Below are 17,242 nucleotides of genomic sequence, written 5' to 3' on the forward strand. Positions count from 1 at the left end.
CTATACTATCTGTTATATCAGAAGTAAATGCTCATGACTGGTCTTAATAGAAGTAAATTTTCAAAATTTTTGTTGTTTAGTTGCTAAGCTGTGTCCGACTATTTTGCAACCTCATGGACTGTGGCCTACCAGGCTCCTTGATCCATGGGATTTCCCAGGAAGAATACTGAAGTAGGTTGCCATTTCCTTCTCTAGGAGATCTTCCCGACATAGGGATCGAACCTGGGTCTCTCACATTACAGGCAGACGCTTTACCATCTGAGCCACCAGGGAAGCCCAGTGTATCCCTATATGTCAAATGCTATAAGATGGACATTTGTGAATGGCTGTATTTATTCTCCAGGGTATGGATGGTGGGCACTCTAAGTAGAGAGCTTTGATGTCAACCTGTAGGAAAGTTTCCCCTCACTCTGTCCTTACCTGGTATTGAGTAAAGGAAGAGGAAGTGGGTAAGAGTATAGGATTTGAAAGCTGCATTCTTGGGAGTCCAGACTGGAAGTTGCCTCCTCCAGTTGCTCAGACCTGACCTCTAGTTAATGACAAATACAAGCTGAATTCAACTATCCCTGGATGGTATCAATCCCTTGCTGGAATTTGTCAAGCCTTGGATTTGTGCTCTCCCAGAAGGATCTGTTCTTTGAGATCCTAGGAGAAACTGTTATGCTCTAAGGAAAAATGAGATAATAGAACTAACTACAAATGCTTAGGTCTTAATTCAACAGTGGATCACAGAGTTTAAAATGTGGAAATTACCTTTGCAAATGTATGTTTAATTATTCTGAGGATCTGGTTGCCTGTTAGGTATCTACTGGACTTGTTATGACGATGAAACAGGAAAAACTCAAAAAGAAGACACTAAACACTAGGAAGGACAGCTTTCAGAAATACAGGAAGGGAAATTTCCCATGTGGTCAGGCAAACACACCAATCCCTACTATCTTTCTTGCCCACCAGAGCTTTTAAGCTCTGACAGTTATGCTTCAAAGACTTGTGTGGTGGTTCAAGCCTACTTAGAAGTGTACAGGGCCCTGTGCTAAGCTTCGGGTATTTTCATAGGTTCCTCTTGTTCGGTAATTGTGGCCTCCAAATTTATAATTCTCATTTCACTCCATGCTCCCTTCATCTGTCCTCTAGGCTCTCAAGTGCCTTCCACGAAACATTTTTCTACCTCCAACCAAAACAGTGTAAGAGAACTGCCTAAGTGAAAGTGATAGTCGCTCAGTCGTGTCCGACTCTTTGCGACCCCATGGACTGTCCATGGAATCCTCCAGGCAGAATACTGGAGTGTGTTGCCATTCCCGTCTCCAGGGTATTGTCCCAGCCCAGGGATGGAACCCAGGTCTCCCGCATTGCAGGCGGATTCTTTACCAGCTGAGCCACAAGGGAAGCCCCTGAATGCCTACGGGGAACCTACAAAAGTATTAGGAGAGAGTGAGGGCCAGTTACTGCTCGTAAGTCGGGCACTTTAAAGGCTTTTACTTTAATCACCGTTTAAAACACCAGGAAAGAAGGAGCCTTTCTCCGCGAGGAGTGCCCACCTTCATCCCCAAGCTGCAGTTTCCCATGAGTAAAGGGAGGCATCACCTCATCACTTCAGGATTCCGTCGACACTTCTCTACGTTGGCAGATAGTTCCTTTTCGACGCGTAAGCGCTTTCAAGCACCTCAACCTCCTAAGAGCTCCTGAGGTTTAGCTATTGCCCAGGAGACGCTCCGGGTTTTGTTTTTCTACGTCCCCGCCGGAACAAGCCCGCCCACTAGCGTCAGAACTAGCTTCTCACTGGTCCGAAAGTGTGCTCGTCTCCTCAAAGAGCCAATCAGAGCCTCACTTTCTACTCAGGGGATTTGAAAAACGGAAAAGACCTTGACCTGTTCCTGGGAGTAGGGCGGGGGTGTGAATGATTGACAACTCGACTCTCCAATAGTCAGAGCCCTAGGACCTGCCCCTTCTGACTCCAGGGCTAGAAAAGAGAGTCGATGCCGGCCGCAGTGATGAGCCCTGGGAGACGGCGGCTGTTCGGGTTTTCCGAGGAGCGGCTGCTACTGGCGGCCTTTTCGCAGGTGAGTGGTGGCTGTTGTTAATAGTGCTGTTGCCAAGGTTTTCTATTTGTCAGTGATGTGGTGGTTCATTTCAGCGCGCTGGAGGGCCAGTTTCTTTCCTCCCCAGGTTCAGTCTGTGGTGGGAGTCTGGCACTCTCACGCCCACCCCTCAAGCTCCGACCCTCACTTATCCCCCAGGTCCCGCTCAGCTGTCCCTTTCTCAGAATAAGCCTGTCTAGTCTGCCAACGGAAAGGAGGACCCCGCGTTGGTAGTGGTGTCTTGACGGCAAGAATAAACAAGGAGTCGATGGGAGTGATACTCTACACCCCTGGACGTCTCAGGTACCGGGTGTCAGTCAGAGCCCCGTCCATCGTAGGACTCCCCCTGAAAGAGCGCTTCCCTATGTTTTCAGGGCCTTGGCGCTATATTGAGGGCGATGGCAGACTTGGCCCTTGAAGGCTCAGTAGATAGAAAAAACCTGAACGTCATGAAAGGAGAAAGGTAAATATCTGCAGTGGTTTCATGGAGGGTTCAAATCTGGAACTAAATCACAGGTTCTTTGAACCACTACACATGAAAAAATAAGTGTATTTCTTCTTCTTTCCAAGGGATGAGGGCCATGTTACTGGAGAAAGAGAGTAGAAATGCCAAATGGAAGTGAAATTCACAGTTGAGTTTTGAGGAATAATTGGTTGTTGGCTAACTTACTATAACTCTCATTACCTTACCACCTCCCAAATTATGGAGGCATAATGGCTTGTAAGTGGTATCAGAATGTTAACTGCCTACTCTGGGGGGGAAAAATCAGATGCAATCTTTCACCAGTAGTTTCTAGGGTTTTCTATAATGAAAGCAGAACACATGTCATTTTGTCTTTTAAAACTGCCTCCCCTGAGGCCAGGGGACTAGGTTTGTTCCATCCTTGTATTCCTATGCACCTCACATACCACAGATGCTACTCAATTGTGGTGGGGTTTAGAGAAGCATGATTCAATCAAATGGTGTTGTGGAAGGAGCTCTGAGTTGGCAGTCAAGACACCTGGGTTTAGTCTTGAAGCTGTGTGATCTTAGTGAAGTGAAAGTCACTCAGTCATGTCCGACTCTTTGCAACCCCATGGACTATACAGTCTGTGGAATTCTCCACACCAGAATACTGGATTGGGAAGCCTTTCCCTTCTCCAGGGAATCTTCCCAACCCAAGGATTGAACCCAGGTCTCCCACATTGCAGGCGGATTCTTTACCGGCTGAGCCACAAGGGAAGCCCAAGAATACTGGAGTGGGTAGCCTATCCCTTCTCCAGGGAATCTTCCTGACCCAGGAATCAAACCAGATTCTCCTGCATTGCAGGCAGATTCTTTACCAACTGAGCTACCAGGTGTAATCTTTCAATTATCTGACTCTTGACTTCTGCCTCTTTAAAAAGTGGGTGTTGCATTAGATTATTTCTGAGGTCCATGCCTGTGTTCAAAGTCTGTTTTAAACTAAAGATTCTTAAACATTTTCCACCACAAGTACATCAGCAAAATCTCATTACAGTAAATTCCTAACCAGTCTGTTAGCAAACAAAAGCTCCCAGCTACAAGGGCTGTACCTGGTTCTTTTGTGTCCATATTTAAACCAAACCAAGTGGGTCATTGTAGAAAGTTTGGTCGTTGTCCAGAATGAACATTGTGTAGAAGTAAAACAGAAAATGTCATCGTTTACTCCACTACTCAGAGACAGCTGCTGGTGGTGTCTGGGTAGATCTTTAGTCTCTCTTCCTCTTTTGCCTTCTATGGTTGGTTGAAATTAGGTGGCACATTTCATTTTAAATTTATATTAAGTAATGACATCTAAATTCAGCCACACCTTCATCTTTGTCTTGTGCCTAGAGCACAGAGGCCTTGGAATGAAATCTGGTGTGAAGGGATATTTGTATGGGGAAATAGGACTAAAAGTATCACTGAATAACAAAACTCTTTAACTGAAATGTGGCCACAAATATGAAAAAAACATAGTTTATAAAATGTAAAATAAATGTTAGCCACTTTACCAAAGCATGTGAATTATAGAATATCACTTAGTATTTGGTATGCTTCTAGGACTGTATCTTACCATCAACACCCCTGCCCTGAAACACATACAACATTTGATTGCATTCCTCCTTCCCCTATCTAATTTAACCTTTTCTCCTTACCCCACCCTCATTTTATTTTATCCCCAGCTTTTGTTTCTGCTCATACCATCAGCAAGGTAGGATCACTTTCAAGGGCCTGAGGTCTGTATCAGTCTTCATGTGTTAGTCAAAGTCTGCACCATTCAACCAGAATACCTTGCATTCTTTGGTAGGGCGCTTCACCATCATCTCATTTAGTATTCCTCATAGCCCCTTGAGAAACAGTAATTTCATTACCCTCATCTTTATGGACCAGGAACCTGAGGTGCAGCAGATAACTTAAATAGTCAAGATGACACTGTCATTAAGTAGCAGAACTGGGACTAAAGTCTTGGTTTCTTGACTTCACACTTTTGGGATTTGGTGGAAATGGTTTGTTTTGACACAGATGCTACTATTGTAGGGGAATAAGTAACCAGAGATAGGAAGGAGATGTCTTGAATGGGTATTCCTCACATGAGTGATGCCATGCCAGCTGGAACAGGCCACATGCCCCACGCACACACATCTCATTGCTGGACACTTCCCTGTAAATAAGGGTCTGCCTGCTATGATTTGTTAACCTCTGTAACATGGGGTCAGTCAGGGCTGTTAGAAGGTATAAAGTTGGAGAATGACAGGGTAATAGTGTCTGGAAAACACCTATAAGTAATAGAGTTTGCTCCTGGTAAAATAGTTGTTCTTATAATGCAAATGCAAATGGAAAAATTACCGTTCAAGCTTTTGGAAAAGTAATAGATGAGGAACAGGAGGTACTTTTGGATAGAGGCATGTTTGAACTTTTCATATTGAGCTGGGTCCTGAGAATCTTAGGAACTGAGCTCCAGATTTCATTTCCCTTAAGAACTGTTCCTTTTTAATTTATCAGAAACTTGATTAACCTCTCTCTTTTCTGTCCTCAAGTCTAGCCAGTCTGTCTTCTGTAGAGCTAGATCCCTAATGCAGTGGGGGTTGAGCGTCATTCAAAGCTGCATAGTGAGGATTTAGACCTCCAAGTGGTGCAAACATGCAAACACCCAAATGGTCTAGGGTAGCATTTGAATATTTATTATTGAAGAGAAAGCTTTGGATCAAAGCAACTCTGGCTCTGTATCCCTTATTTTATATTGCTTCAACATTCTATCATTAATCACATTTCTTACTCAGTTTTTGGAAACAGAACAAGCTGAGACTGGACTTTATCCTATAATTTTCCCCACCTGTTCATGAGTTGCCAGGTATGTATTCACTTGAAGTGTGAAGCACTGTGACAATTTATAAAGATGTCTAATAAAAGTAAAGCATGTCAAAATGACATTATGTTTTTGAAGTTGGTTAACAAGATGAATATTTTTTTTTCCTTATTGTTCTATCTTGAACCCATTATTAAGTAATTTGATGAAGCAAAATAAACTACTCAGACTGATTTAAATGTGCTCAGTATTGTCTTATGTGAAGGATTAAAAACAGTTATGAATGGGATTCCATTATTCAAAGTACTTGCAGTGCTGGCCAAGAATAAAATAAGGTGATTTTAATAATGTTGGGATTATCCTATGACAGGATGCTTAAATGTTCAAAATACTGATGTGATTAGTAGATCTGAGTAATCTCAGCTAGACCAGGGTTTAGGAAGCTAAGACCTTCTGGCCTACTATCTTTCCAGCCCACAAGCTATGAATGGCTTTTGCATTTTTTTAATGGTTGAAATAAATCGAAGAATAACTATTTCATGTGCATAGAAATTATATGAAATTCTCATTTCCTTATCCATATGTAAAAGACAAAAAGTTCCAATATGCTTATTGGAACATAGCCTTATTTGTTTGTATATGCATTGTTTATGACTGCTTTCAACTACAGTGGCAGAATTGAGTGATTTTAAGAGAGACCATATCGCCCACAAAGCCTAAAAAATTTACTCTTGGACCTTTTACAGAAAAAGTGGCGCCCCCCCCGCCAGCTTTTTTTTTTGCCTCCAGCTAAGCTGGAGTGTCTCTCACATCATTGCCTTCATCCCATTTCAACAGCAATTATGCTGCCCCAGGTTTTCCTTAAATGTTACCTTCAGAATAGTTGCAAAAGATTCATAAGTATTCACATACATTTCCCTTACTTGTAAATGCTGCCTGATCCTCCTAAAATACACATTATTAAAGCTTTAATGACGTCCCAGTACTTGCAGAATAACCTATATTCTTTGGCACAATGTCCTTTCTGGGCCACTATTCAGCCTTATCTTTCTAGACTAGTGTCCTCCTACTTCCTTATTATACCCTATACTTAGTATAGGGTGATCATGTAATTTTCCAGATGGGACCTTCAAGTGTGAAAGGGGCCCTATAATCATTATGTTGGGGAAACAGGTCTAAAGCAAGACTGTTCTAGGCAAACCAGTTTGAATGGTTCTCCATAAATACCCATTCACTTACCTCTACTCACTGTTTCCTTAGACCAGAATTCCTTATCATAAATCTTAAACATCTTTTCAAATCCAGCTTAAATAGTGCCGTGTCCACGAAGCATTATTCAAACAAAAACAACAACAACTCCTTTTCCGTCTCCCTTATACATCAAGTGCTTTCTCGTGCTGTGGATTACTTTCTGCTGTTGAGATACACACACATCACTTTTCCCCCATTAGTCCCTTGGAGGCATCATTCATGTTCGATTCTCTGTTCCCCCCAGGCCTAGCTTTATGCCATGTTCAAATGAGATTTGCAGCACATGTTTGAAGAATGAGTTGTTTGACCAGGCAGGGCAGACCGATGAGTATCTGGGGCTGTCAATGGAGATACATCATCCATTTTTAATGTAATTAAAGTCATGAGAAAAGTTGGGTTTCCAGGGTTGGAAGACAGAGCCTGCGGTGCCCATATGGTAGTAAAGCACAGTGGGTCAGGGCATGTGTACAGGCATTGGGGTCCAGGCTGGCCTGATATTGAACTCCTGCTCTGCCACTTACAGTCTTTGTCCTCTTGGGCAAGTTAGCCTCTCCTGAGTGTCTGCATCTATAAAATAGGAGTAATTGTGGTAACCTGTCCATAGAATGGTGGTTTAGAATTGAAATCGTCCCAAGCACACAATGAGCACTCCAAGAAAGGTAGCGGCCGTGGCGTCATACAGGCTTCTGTGGTGGCTCAGATGGTAAAGAATCTGCCTGCGGTGCAGGAGACCCAGGTTCAATCCCTGGGTAGGGAAGGTATGCTATGATACATGCTTCACCATCCCAGTACTGTTGCCAACAGGTGGGCAGCACCAGGACTTAACAATAGAAGAGGTGGGAGAAATGCAGCCCTGAAGTCTTAGAAGAATTTTTCTTCCCTTGATGGAAGTGCTTAGCTTCAGAGGGGTCAAAGCAGTGGGAGTTCTGAGTGAAGATGGTCTCCACTTACTAAGAAGTGACTAATCAGCAGTCTTTTGAGACACTTTCAGTAGAGTGGGCAAGGTACAAGGTAGGTGTCAGACAACTAAAAAAAATAATGGCCAGAAGGAAGGGAATAACAGCCAAGAAGAAGGGGCAGGAAGAGGAGATGCAGAGTCATGTAAAAGATAGGTTTGCTTAGTATTTTTTTTCCTTTGAGCCACATCATATTTTGAAAAGGACGGCACCCTGAAGTGTGGTCACTCAGTGACCTGTGTGGCCCCTTGGGGGTATGAAGTAAATCATTGACTAAAATCAGCGCTTAATTCAAGCGCCAATAACCCTTGCTGAGAGGATAAATGAGGACCTTTAAAAAGAATAGTTTTTAGTTCTTAGCATGGCCCCTCTTTCTAAGTTGGGGGTGTCTGTTGCCTGATTCGACATTGTGCCTTGAGGTTCTCACGAGCAGTCACACGCCGAGCCCTCCTTTATACTCACCTTGTTTGTGAGCATCTCATGAAATGTCTGCCTGGGTTGGAAAGACAAGCTGTGACTGGAGATGCTCCTGTGAAGTGAAGCCAAGTGAGCCTAGATGCTCACACCCAGACTCGCAAGTCTTCCATGATGAGGTAGAAAGAGCATGGGTGTCAGAGGCACGGGGCCTGGATGAAAGCTCAGTTTCATCTAGTGCTTCTGTGTTTTTTAACAAATGAATCTGTTTTCTCTGTGCATATTGTTAAGGCCATTTAAGAACATACTAAACTGTAACAGATACAAAAATATGATGGATGATTGTTCTTGGCTCTGCCCTTGCCGTCAAATACATTGGAATTCTTGAGTTAAATCTTGCCTGGAAAATCCCATGGACAGAGGAACCTGATAGGCTACAGTCCATGGGGTTGCAAAGAGTTGGACACGACTGAGCAACTTTACTTACTTAACGTTTTGGACCTGCCAACTGACTGTTGATTTGTTTTTCTGGCCATACCTAGTGTGACATGTGAGATCTTAGTTCCAACCAGAGATGGAACCCACACTGCCTGTGGTAGAAGGGTGGAGTCTTAACCGCTGGATTGCCAGAGATGTCCCCAGCTGTCCTATGCTTTGGCAGTTACCACAAAAACTACTGGACTTCCCAGCTGGCATAGTGATAAAGAATCTGCCTGCCAGTGCAGGAGATGTCAGAGATGTGGATTCAATCCCTGGGCTGGGAAGATCCCCTGGACTAGGAAATGGCAACCCCCTCCAATATTCTTACCAGGAAAATTACATGGGCAGAGGAGCCTGGCAGCCAACAGTCCATGGGGTCGCAAAGAATTGGACATGACTCTGAATACTCATTGCACCACGCTTAGCCTTATTAGCACAGTCTAATCATTTTTGCTTGTCTTTGATTCAGTCAACACACTTACTAAGTACCTAGTGTGTGTCAAGAGTCATGTTGGGTTCCAGAGATAGGCAGTGAGTCATCAGCTCTAATGCAGGTTACAGGGCACACAGACCGGGAACAAGTGATCTGTCACAGTGACCCATTGCAACTGCGCCCAGTGTCATAAAGCAGGGGGCTGTGGGAAGGCACTTCACCACTTTCAATAGGTGAGAAAGAAGGGCATACACAGAAGTCTGAAGGCATCATCCTCAAACCAGCAGCATCAGCATCACCTGGAATCTTGTTATACCCACCCCAGACCTACTCATTCAGGCTGTGGAAATGGGGCCCAGTAATCTGAAACAGTTCTCTTGGTGATTCCAATGCACATTAAAGTTTGAGAAACCACCAGCCTAGAGGAAATAACATTTAAACTAAGCTCTATAGTCACACCATTCAATATAGTAACCACTGGCTATGGAGCCCTTGAAACTTGGCTAGTTCAAAGTGAGTTGTGCTTTAAGTATAAAATGCAGATCAGGTTTCAAAGACTTACTAGGAAAAAACACCACTAATTATTTTATATAGATCATATTTTAGAATGATAATCCTTTGAAACTAAAGGGTTAAATAAAATGAATTATTAAAATTTCACCTACTTTTTTCTGCTTAATATGACTTTTAGAAAGTTTAAAATTACCAATTTTAAAAAGCCGATTATATGTGGCTCGAATTACATTTTGATTGGACACAGCTGATGTCTGGTGGGTCCAAAAAGCAGAGTGGGATTGAAGTGGCAGTGGAGGGGAGGTGATGATGGGTGTAGTCTCTGTGTAGACTACAGAGTATGCAGAGTTCCTGAGGCCAGAAAGAACATGGTATGTTAAGGAAATAAAACCAAAGCCTTACTGGTCACATTAAGGATTTTGAATTTTGTCCTAAGATCAACAGGAAGTAATTTGAGGGTTTTAAACAGGGTACTCAATTTTCAGGAAGTTTGTAGCTAATACATGAGGGTAAGGTAACTAGGCTGAATATTGCACGACTCTCAGAATCAAAGCTCCCTGCTCCTGCCCAGAAGATGTGGGGGTAGAGGCATTTGGTCAGGCGGTACCGTCAAGAGGGAGGGAGCAGGACCCTGACCATCAGCTGCCTCCACCCCAGGATATGAGGCACAAAACCCCTGCTAAAGGGAAAAGCAGACACCTGGGAATAGTTTTGTGCTCAGTTCATTTTCAGCTTGGTCAATGTTGAGAGCTGGAGGAAACATTCCAGATGAGTCCAAAGTTGAGTAGGAGTTTGATTACAGAGCTGGGACTCTGCAAGGCACTGGCAGAGATTTGGTGAAGGGAGGGTCAGGGACAAGGAAGCCTGGCACATGTGGGGATTAGCAGGTCTGTCCTTTGAAAAAGTGCACTGGACAACCACAGAGAAAGGGCCCGGATTAGAGCCTGGAGGCCTGGGCTCTGACCAGCTCCAGGAGTTGGGGTGGGAGTTCCCATTCACCTGTGATCTGGAGGAACTTCCCCTTTAAGTCACACGTCATACACTAGCAAACTCGAGCTACTCTCGGACAGGTCTTATTTAGCTCATGTTTTTTAAAATGTATTCTTGTTAGTTGCTAGTATTTGTATTGGATATCACATGAAATTACATTTCCAATTCTTTTGAAAATTGGAAAATTGAGGACCTCAGTTCCTCAGTCTCACAGAGAAATGGGCTGGAGCTAAGTAGTAGCTACTCCTTTCATTTTTCCTATGAACTTTTAAGCTGAAATGATCATGTTACAAAAAAAAAATTATATACTCTTCAAAACAGAATCCACAATTTCTTTCTGGTCTGAGTCTTGCATTCTCTCCAGTCTTCTGTTTCCAGCAGCCCTCAGCTTTTCTTTGTTCTCCAGAAAAGTTCTAGAATGGTACCCTTAGCTCAGTGAGACTAAAGTATACAGATGCTAGGGCTTCCCTGGTGGCTCAGAGGTTAAAGCGTCTGCCCGCAGCGCAGGAGACCTGGGTTCAATCCCTGGGTTGGGAAGATCCCCTGGAGAAGGAAATGGCAACCCACTCCAGTATTCTTGCCTGGAGAATCCCATGGACTGAGGAGCCTGGTGGGCTACAGTCCACAGGGTCGCAAAGAGTCGGACACGACTGAGCGACTTCACTTTCACTTTCCATCCATGTATCAATGTGCATGAGTTGCATCCATCAGAGAAGCGCATATGTTCTCTGCAGTTCAGCAGTGTTCCCATGACCCCTGCAGCCCCACACAGATCTGCAGCCCCTGCCTGAAACTTTAAATGAAACTGACAGCAGTGTTGTATTTGTTGGTAAACACTTGGCATACCAGCTCCCACAGAGACTGAATCATAGAGATTGCAAGCTGGAAACCTCAATAGCTCCTTTGTAAATATTCAGCCATTAATTAAATGGCAAAGGTCAGTTGATAGCGAGGAGGAGAGAGGGAAGGGGTTTTGTTGACCTGAAGTAGATGCCCCAGTTCAGTATCTCTGCCCTCTGTGCACCATAATAAGAGGCTGGTGTATTTGTAGTGGCTGTAGCACTATTTCTCTGCTCCAGTGTATGTATTTTGAGAGGGAAGAAACAGAAATTGTCTTATTTCTTAAAGTAAACAAATAGAGCTGATTAAAATACTGTAAAGCTTCGTGATAGGTGCCTGAGTGTTTGTGATGTTATTGCTACACCTTTTTCCCCCTCAGGATAGTTCATCATCAAAAGATGATGAAGAGGTGCATCTGCCTACAATATTTGTACATCATACCTTCTTCATTTGAATTGAAAAATAACTTCTTTGCTATAAGGAGCTTCTTGCTTGACAAGACACAGTAAGGGCTGAGGTAGAGAACCATTGACAGCTTCTCTTTTCTCCATCCCTCTCCATCGCCACCACCAAAAACAGAGCAGTAAATAAAATGTTGCATGGGCATGAATCCAGTTTTTGATGGGTCTGAAGCTTCTAGCACTTAGTGGATTGGGGTGGGCTCTTCAAAAAAACAATATCCAGGTGTCTTTCTTTTGCTGATTAAACACACATACCCATTCTCATCCATGTGAATTCATTAATTGGTCTTTCCCCAAGTGAGGGGCCGTAAAGCTTGAGCTTCATTCGTTTCATGAATACTCCACTTCCAGGTACCAGTAATCACCTAGCCAAACACTGCCTAACTGCCTTGGCTCCCATTTTCAGTTTTCTGCCCCTCGATGCCCATCTGGGTTGAGGGGAGAGGCATCGTTCTCCCTCTGGAAAGTCTCAGCTCTGCAAGGTACCTTCACCTGCGTCCTGAGCCCAGGCTCTTCCAGTAACCTGATGCTTCCCTGTTGCACATGCACTGAATAAAGGTCAGACTTCACTGATGTCCGATGAGAAGGGAAGATCGTAAACCTAATTGCTGTCCCCTTTCAACCACTTGCAGATCATCTCCATCTGCTTCTTCCCTCAGGTCTGCTCTTGGCCCTCTGAAATTGGAAGCTTTGTTGTAAAGACTTTCCCCCCACTTCAGAATCTCTCGGAATTAACTAAGGAAAGGAAGAAATGAGATCCAGATTCCAGTTAACTTCATCACTGATTATTATATAACTGTGGGCAAATCACAGTTTAAGTGGGACAGAGTATCTCCAGTTCATGGAAGTTGTCAAGAATCGCAGAAGACCAGGCCCTGATGTTTGTATAATCTGTACCCCCTGGTGTGGAAGGTGCTGGGCACAAAAACCGAGTTGCATTTGTCAGTGTGGAAGTGTCCATTGGAAGGCCAGCGAGGCAGGCTGGTGCAGCCAGGCTGCAGATTTTCTCCAGGGGACAGAGTGGGCCCAGATTTCTGGGCTAGCAGCTTCAGTTAGGGAGTTCAGAAACACTCCAGGGTTGCCTGCCCCACCTTACTAGAGTCTTCTCTGCGATGTGGCTGGCATGTATAGGACAGAGGGTTGAGAGGAGGAGATGTGGCCTTATCTGTGTGCTTCCTCTCACTCCTACAGACCTGCTCCTGGTAATCTGTTTCTACAGGCAGCATCTCTCAGCTGCTTGATTTGATAGCTTGTTTTGTATCCAGATTTATTTTATTGATAAAAACCGTCATCTTGAGTCAGGTGAGAGATTATTTACGTGACTACCATATTGGATGCTAAGGTTGATTGAAATCATCTTAGTATTGTTTCATTGTTGAAACTTAGATTTTCTTGTCTGTGTGTGTGGTGTAGACTATGGCATTAAAGAGCCAGTTTTCTCCACTTGGTGATTTACATACCAGGTGAATGTGGTGGTTTATTGAATTAGCATGTTTAATAACTTGTATAATAAGATGAGACTGTAAATATTTATTTCTTCACCAAAGGGAAAACAGAATGAGAAGGGTGTTCCTTCAGTCTTGAGTCAGCTTCTCAAAGCTGGGAGTTCCCAGCTACAAGTCATCATTTTAGACACGTACAACTCATTCTATTAAACCCTCCCTTCTGTAAGCAGGAGCTGCCTTTCTATCTGATGGAAATGTAGCATGCCATTAGAATGAAGTGTTCTGTTGCTTTACGTCATCCAATTAACATATACTATCTAACCATCAGAAAATTTAAGTCAGCTAACTAGGTTCCCTGTAATTATCCGTAGACTCTGCCCGTATGTGCCGTAGTGTGTATGAGTTGCTGGATGCCTGATGTCAAAACGGTTCAAGGAATCATTCCAGTGTATTTTAGAAACTGGCTGTTGGAAAGTTGTGCCTCCACTCCGAGGTAGTCATTTGAATGAAACTTATGACTTTTATACTTCTTATTTCTTCTCCGTCTAGATGTATTGTTGTCACTGAACACTGGCCCTTTGGAAAACCCTAGGGAAGCTCAGCCATCAATATGTCCAAGTACAAACTGATTATGTTAAGACATGGAGAGGGTGCCTGGAATAAAGAGAACCGTTTTTGTAGCTGGGTGGATCAGAAACTCAACAGTGACGGACTGGAGGAAGCGCGGAACTGTGGGAAGCAACTCAAAGCACTAAACTTTGAGTTTGATCTCGTGTTCACATCCATCCTGAACCGGTCCATCCACACAGCCTGGCTGATCCTGGAAGAGCTGGGGCAGGAGTGGGTTCCCGTGGAGAGCTCCTGGCGTCTCAACGAGCGTCACTACGGAGCCTTGATCAGTCTCAACAGGGAGCAGATGGCGTTGAATCACGGCGAGGAGCAAGTGAGGCTGTGGCGAAGGAGCTACAACGTGACCCCTCCTCCCATCGATGAGTCCCATCCTTACTACCACGAAATCTACAATGACCGGAAGTATAAAGTGTGTGATGTGCCTTTGGATCAGCTGCCACGATCCGAGAGCTTAAAGGATGTTCTGGAGAGACTCCTTCCCTATTGGAATGAGAGGATTGCTCCTGAAGTGTTACGTGGTAAAACCATTCTGATATCTGCTCATGGAAATAGCTGCCGGGCACTCCTGAAATATCTGGAAGGTACCATCTTCATGCTATTACTAACCAGGTCTTAGTCCAGAAAGAACATGGTTTCTAAACTAATAATGCACAGTTTCCATTATAGACTTTCCTTCCCTGTCACCTTTTGTCACTTCAGTCATTTAAGGATTGTTTTGTTCTGTCAGAAATCCTGGGTCTTTTACGTTTGTATTATTTGCTCTAACTTCAGCAAGCCTCAATCACCTGAAGGGAGGGAGCACTGGGACCACCCCTGGTTTCTGGCCCCACTCTTGAAGCCTGTAGGCCCGAGGTGTGGTTCCATAATTTGCTTTTCCAAAGAATTTTCAGGTGATGCTGATACTGCTGCTCAGGCTTCTCCAAGCGCTTGAGAAGCACTGATTTAAAAGATTATGTGTCTTTTGTTGTAACCAGGTAAGAGGAGGCTGGGGAGGGAAGAGGTTTCTGTAGAAATGGTATGCAGGGTACATTTCTTTTGTTGTTGGTTTAGTGTTTCATGATAAGTAAAATTATATAGATTTTATGTTCTTCCAGCTTGAAACAACCATTGCTGTATTTCCAGACGTAGGTTTCCTGGATAATTATTTTGTTCCAGTCTTCTCTTTCCAGACCAGATTTAGTCATTGACTGGGAGAAAGTTCAGGAGAAGGAAAAGAAAATGATGGCTTATTAGAGATAATCAGTAGCTTTAATTTTAATTCCTTGATGTTGTGTTCCAGAAAGTACTGTTGTTACCTATCTCTTAAGTAACATGAACTCTTCAGAGGACTCAAGCTCACCAGTTTGGGGCACCGTGATTACACTGTGACATCTTCAGGGGTTTTCTTTCTCCTTTCTCCCTTCATTCAATAATCCCGGTTGTTGTTCAGTGGGGTCCAACTCTTTGTGACCCCATGGACTGCAGCACTCCAGGCTTCCCTGTCTTTCACCATCTTCTGGAGCTTGCTCAAACTCATGTCCGTCGAGTTGGTGATGCCATCCAACCATCTTCTTTGTTGTCCCCTTCTCCTGCCTTCAGTCTTTCCCAGCATCAGGGTCTTTTCTAATGAATTAGCTCTTCACATCAGGTGGACAAAGAATTGGAGCTTCAGCATCAGTCCTTCCAACGAATATTCAGGATCTCCTTTAGGATTGGCTGGTTGGATCTCCTTGCAGTCCAAGGGACTCTCAAGAGTCTTCTTCAGCACCACAGTTCAAAAGCATCAATTCTTTGGTGCTCAGCCTTCTGTATGGTCCAACTCTCACATCCATACATGACTGCTGAACCAACCATAGCTTTGACTATATGAACCTTTGTCGGCAATGTCTCTGCTTTTTAATACACCGTCTAGGTTTGTCATAGCTTTTCTTCCAAGGAGCAAGCGTCTTTAAATTTCATGACTGTAGTCACCATCTGCAGTGATTTTGGAGCCCAAGAAAATAAAGTCTGTCACTGTTTCCATTGTTTCCCCATGTATTTGCCATGAAGTGATGGGACCAGATGCCATGATCTTAGTTGTTTTGATGTTGAGCTTTAAGCCAGCTTTTTCACTCTCTTCTTTCACCATCGTCAAGAGGCTCTTTAGTTCCTCTTCACTTTCTGCCATAAGGGTGGTGTCCTCTGCATATCTGAGGTTATTAATATTTCTCCCTGCATTCTTGATTCCAGCTTGTGCTTCATGCAGCTCAGCATTTTTTGCATGATGTGCTCTGCATATAAGTTAAATAAGCAGGGTGACAACATACAGCCTTGATGCGCTTATTTCCCAAATAATCCTGGATGGTTGTGCCTTTTGTGTAATGGGCTCTGTCTGGTGTTTTCCTGTCTCTTGTCACTGTCAGCAGTTAGCTCACTGGCATTAGAATGCATTTCTCCAACATTCCCTTTTCATTCTGCTTTGCTTTTCTATACGAGGCTGTGAAAATGAAAAGGTTGACATTGCACATGAAATAAATGAAGATAGGTTATTGTTAACAAAATGATCTTTATGAGATTTTAATGTAAACCTTTTAGCATGTGTTTTTTTCCCCCTCTAATTTTTATAACATGGCCAAGAGCCAAGTCATTACTTGTATACCTGACATCCATTCCTTGTGCAGAGATCTGAAATCTATAGACTTTATTAGCTGTTAAAAACTTTATTGGCCAGGCATGGTGCTTGATCTGTTTATGTGTGGGTATGTGTGTGTATCTTATTTACTCAAGTGTATAAAGAGTTTTACTCTTCCTTGTTCAGAATAGTCAGATATTTGATTAAATCTGTATATATAACTTCATCATTACTGGGTTTATTATAGTACTTTATTGTTTGAAGAAGAGTTGAGGCTCCTTTCAGGAGAATAACAAACCGAAATTCAGAATTTCAAAGTTTCTGCCAGAAGATGTATTCTCTTCTCCCCAGACTGATTCCTTTTTTCCATAGATGGAATTTAGATCTTGCTGTGGCCAGATTCCCTTCCTTCGAGAAACTGCCATCATCTCCTTACGGATCCTCTTCTCTTCCCCATCTCGGAAATCCTCCTTTTAAAGACAATTTCCTGCTGTCTGGTACTACTTACTCTTTGCCTATCTTCACGTTTAGAGTGCTTAGGTTATTCTACAGCCCCAACCGTAGCTTACTCTAATAGCCCCTTCTATTAGTGCATTGGTAATTTAACCATTCGTTATTATTCTTTTTTGAAAAATATAGGAAGGCTTAATAAATTGTGGTTAGGAGGACTGCCATCTTGGTGGGGTTGGAGAGAGACTTACTCGTCAAGGGCAAGGTAACACATAGAAGAGCTGACTGTCTGTATTTGAGGGAGGTTTTGAAATCACTAATAATTTTTTTAAAACAACCAAATGATACAGCTTTTTGAGAAAACCATCTGGCAGTTCCTTTATGGTGAAACAATGATCCAACAGTTCTACCCCTAGATACA

The 17,242-nt window shown here is 43.3% G+C and overlaps 1 protein-coding gene across 1 annotated transcript in view; it reads left to right on the forward strand.

Annotated features, from left to right (window-relative positions):
- Positions 1-1,969: 1,969 nt before the first annotated feature.
- The window catches only part of BPGM (bisphosphoglycerate mutase), a 29,561-nt gene continuing 14,288 nt past the window's right edge, over positions 1,970-17,242 (forward strand). Inside the window, exons 1-2 of the mRNA XM_068973320.1 lie at positions 1,970-2,060; positions 13,701-14,362. Of these exons, the coding sequence (XP_068829421.1) occupies positions 13,762-14,362 (601 nt within the window). The 5' untranslated portion in view covers positions 1,970-2,060; positions 13,701-13,761. The remainder of the gene's footprint in view (positions 2,061-13,700; positions 14,363-17,242) is intronic.

Source organism: Capricornis sumatraensis, chromosome 5, assembly GCF_032405125.1.
Source record: "Capricornis sumatraensis isolate serow.1 chromosome 5, serow.2, whole genome shotgun sequence".
NCBI classification, from domain to species: Eukaryota; Metazoa; Chordata; class Mammalia; order Artiodactyla; family Bovidae; genus Capricornis; species Capricornis sumatraensis.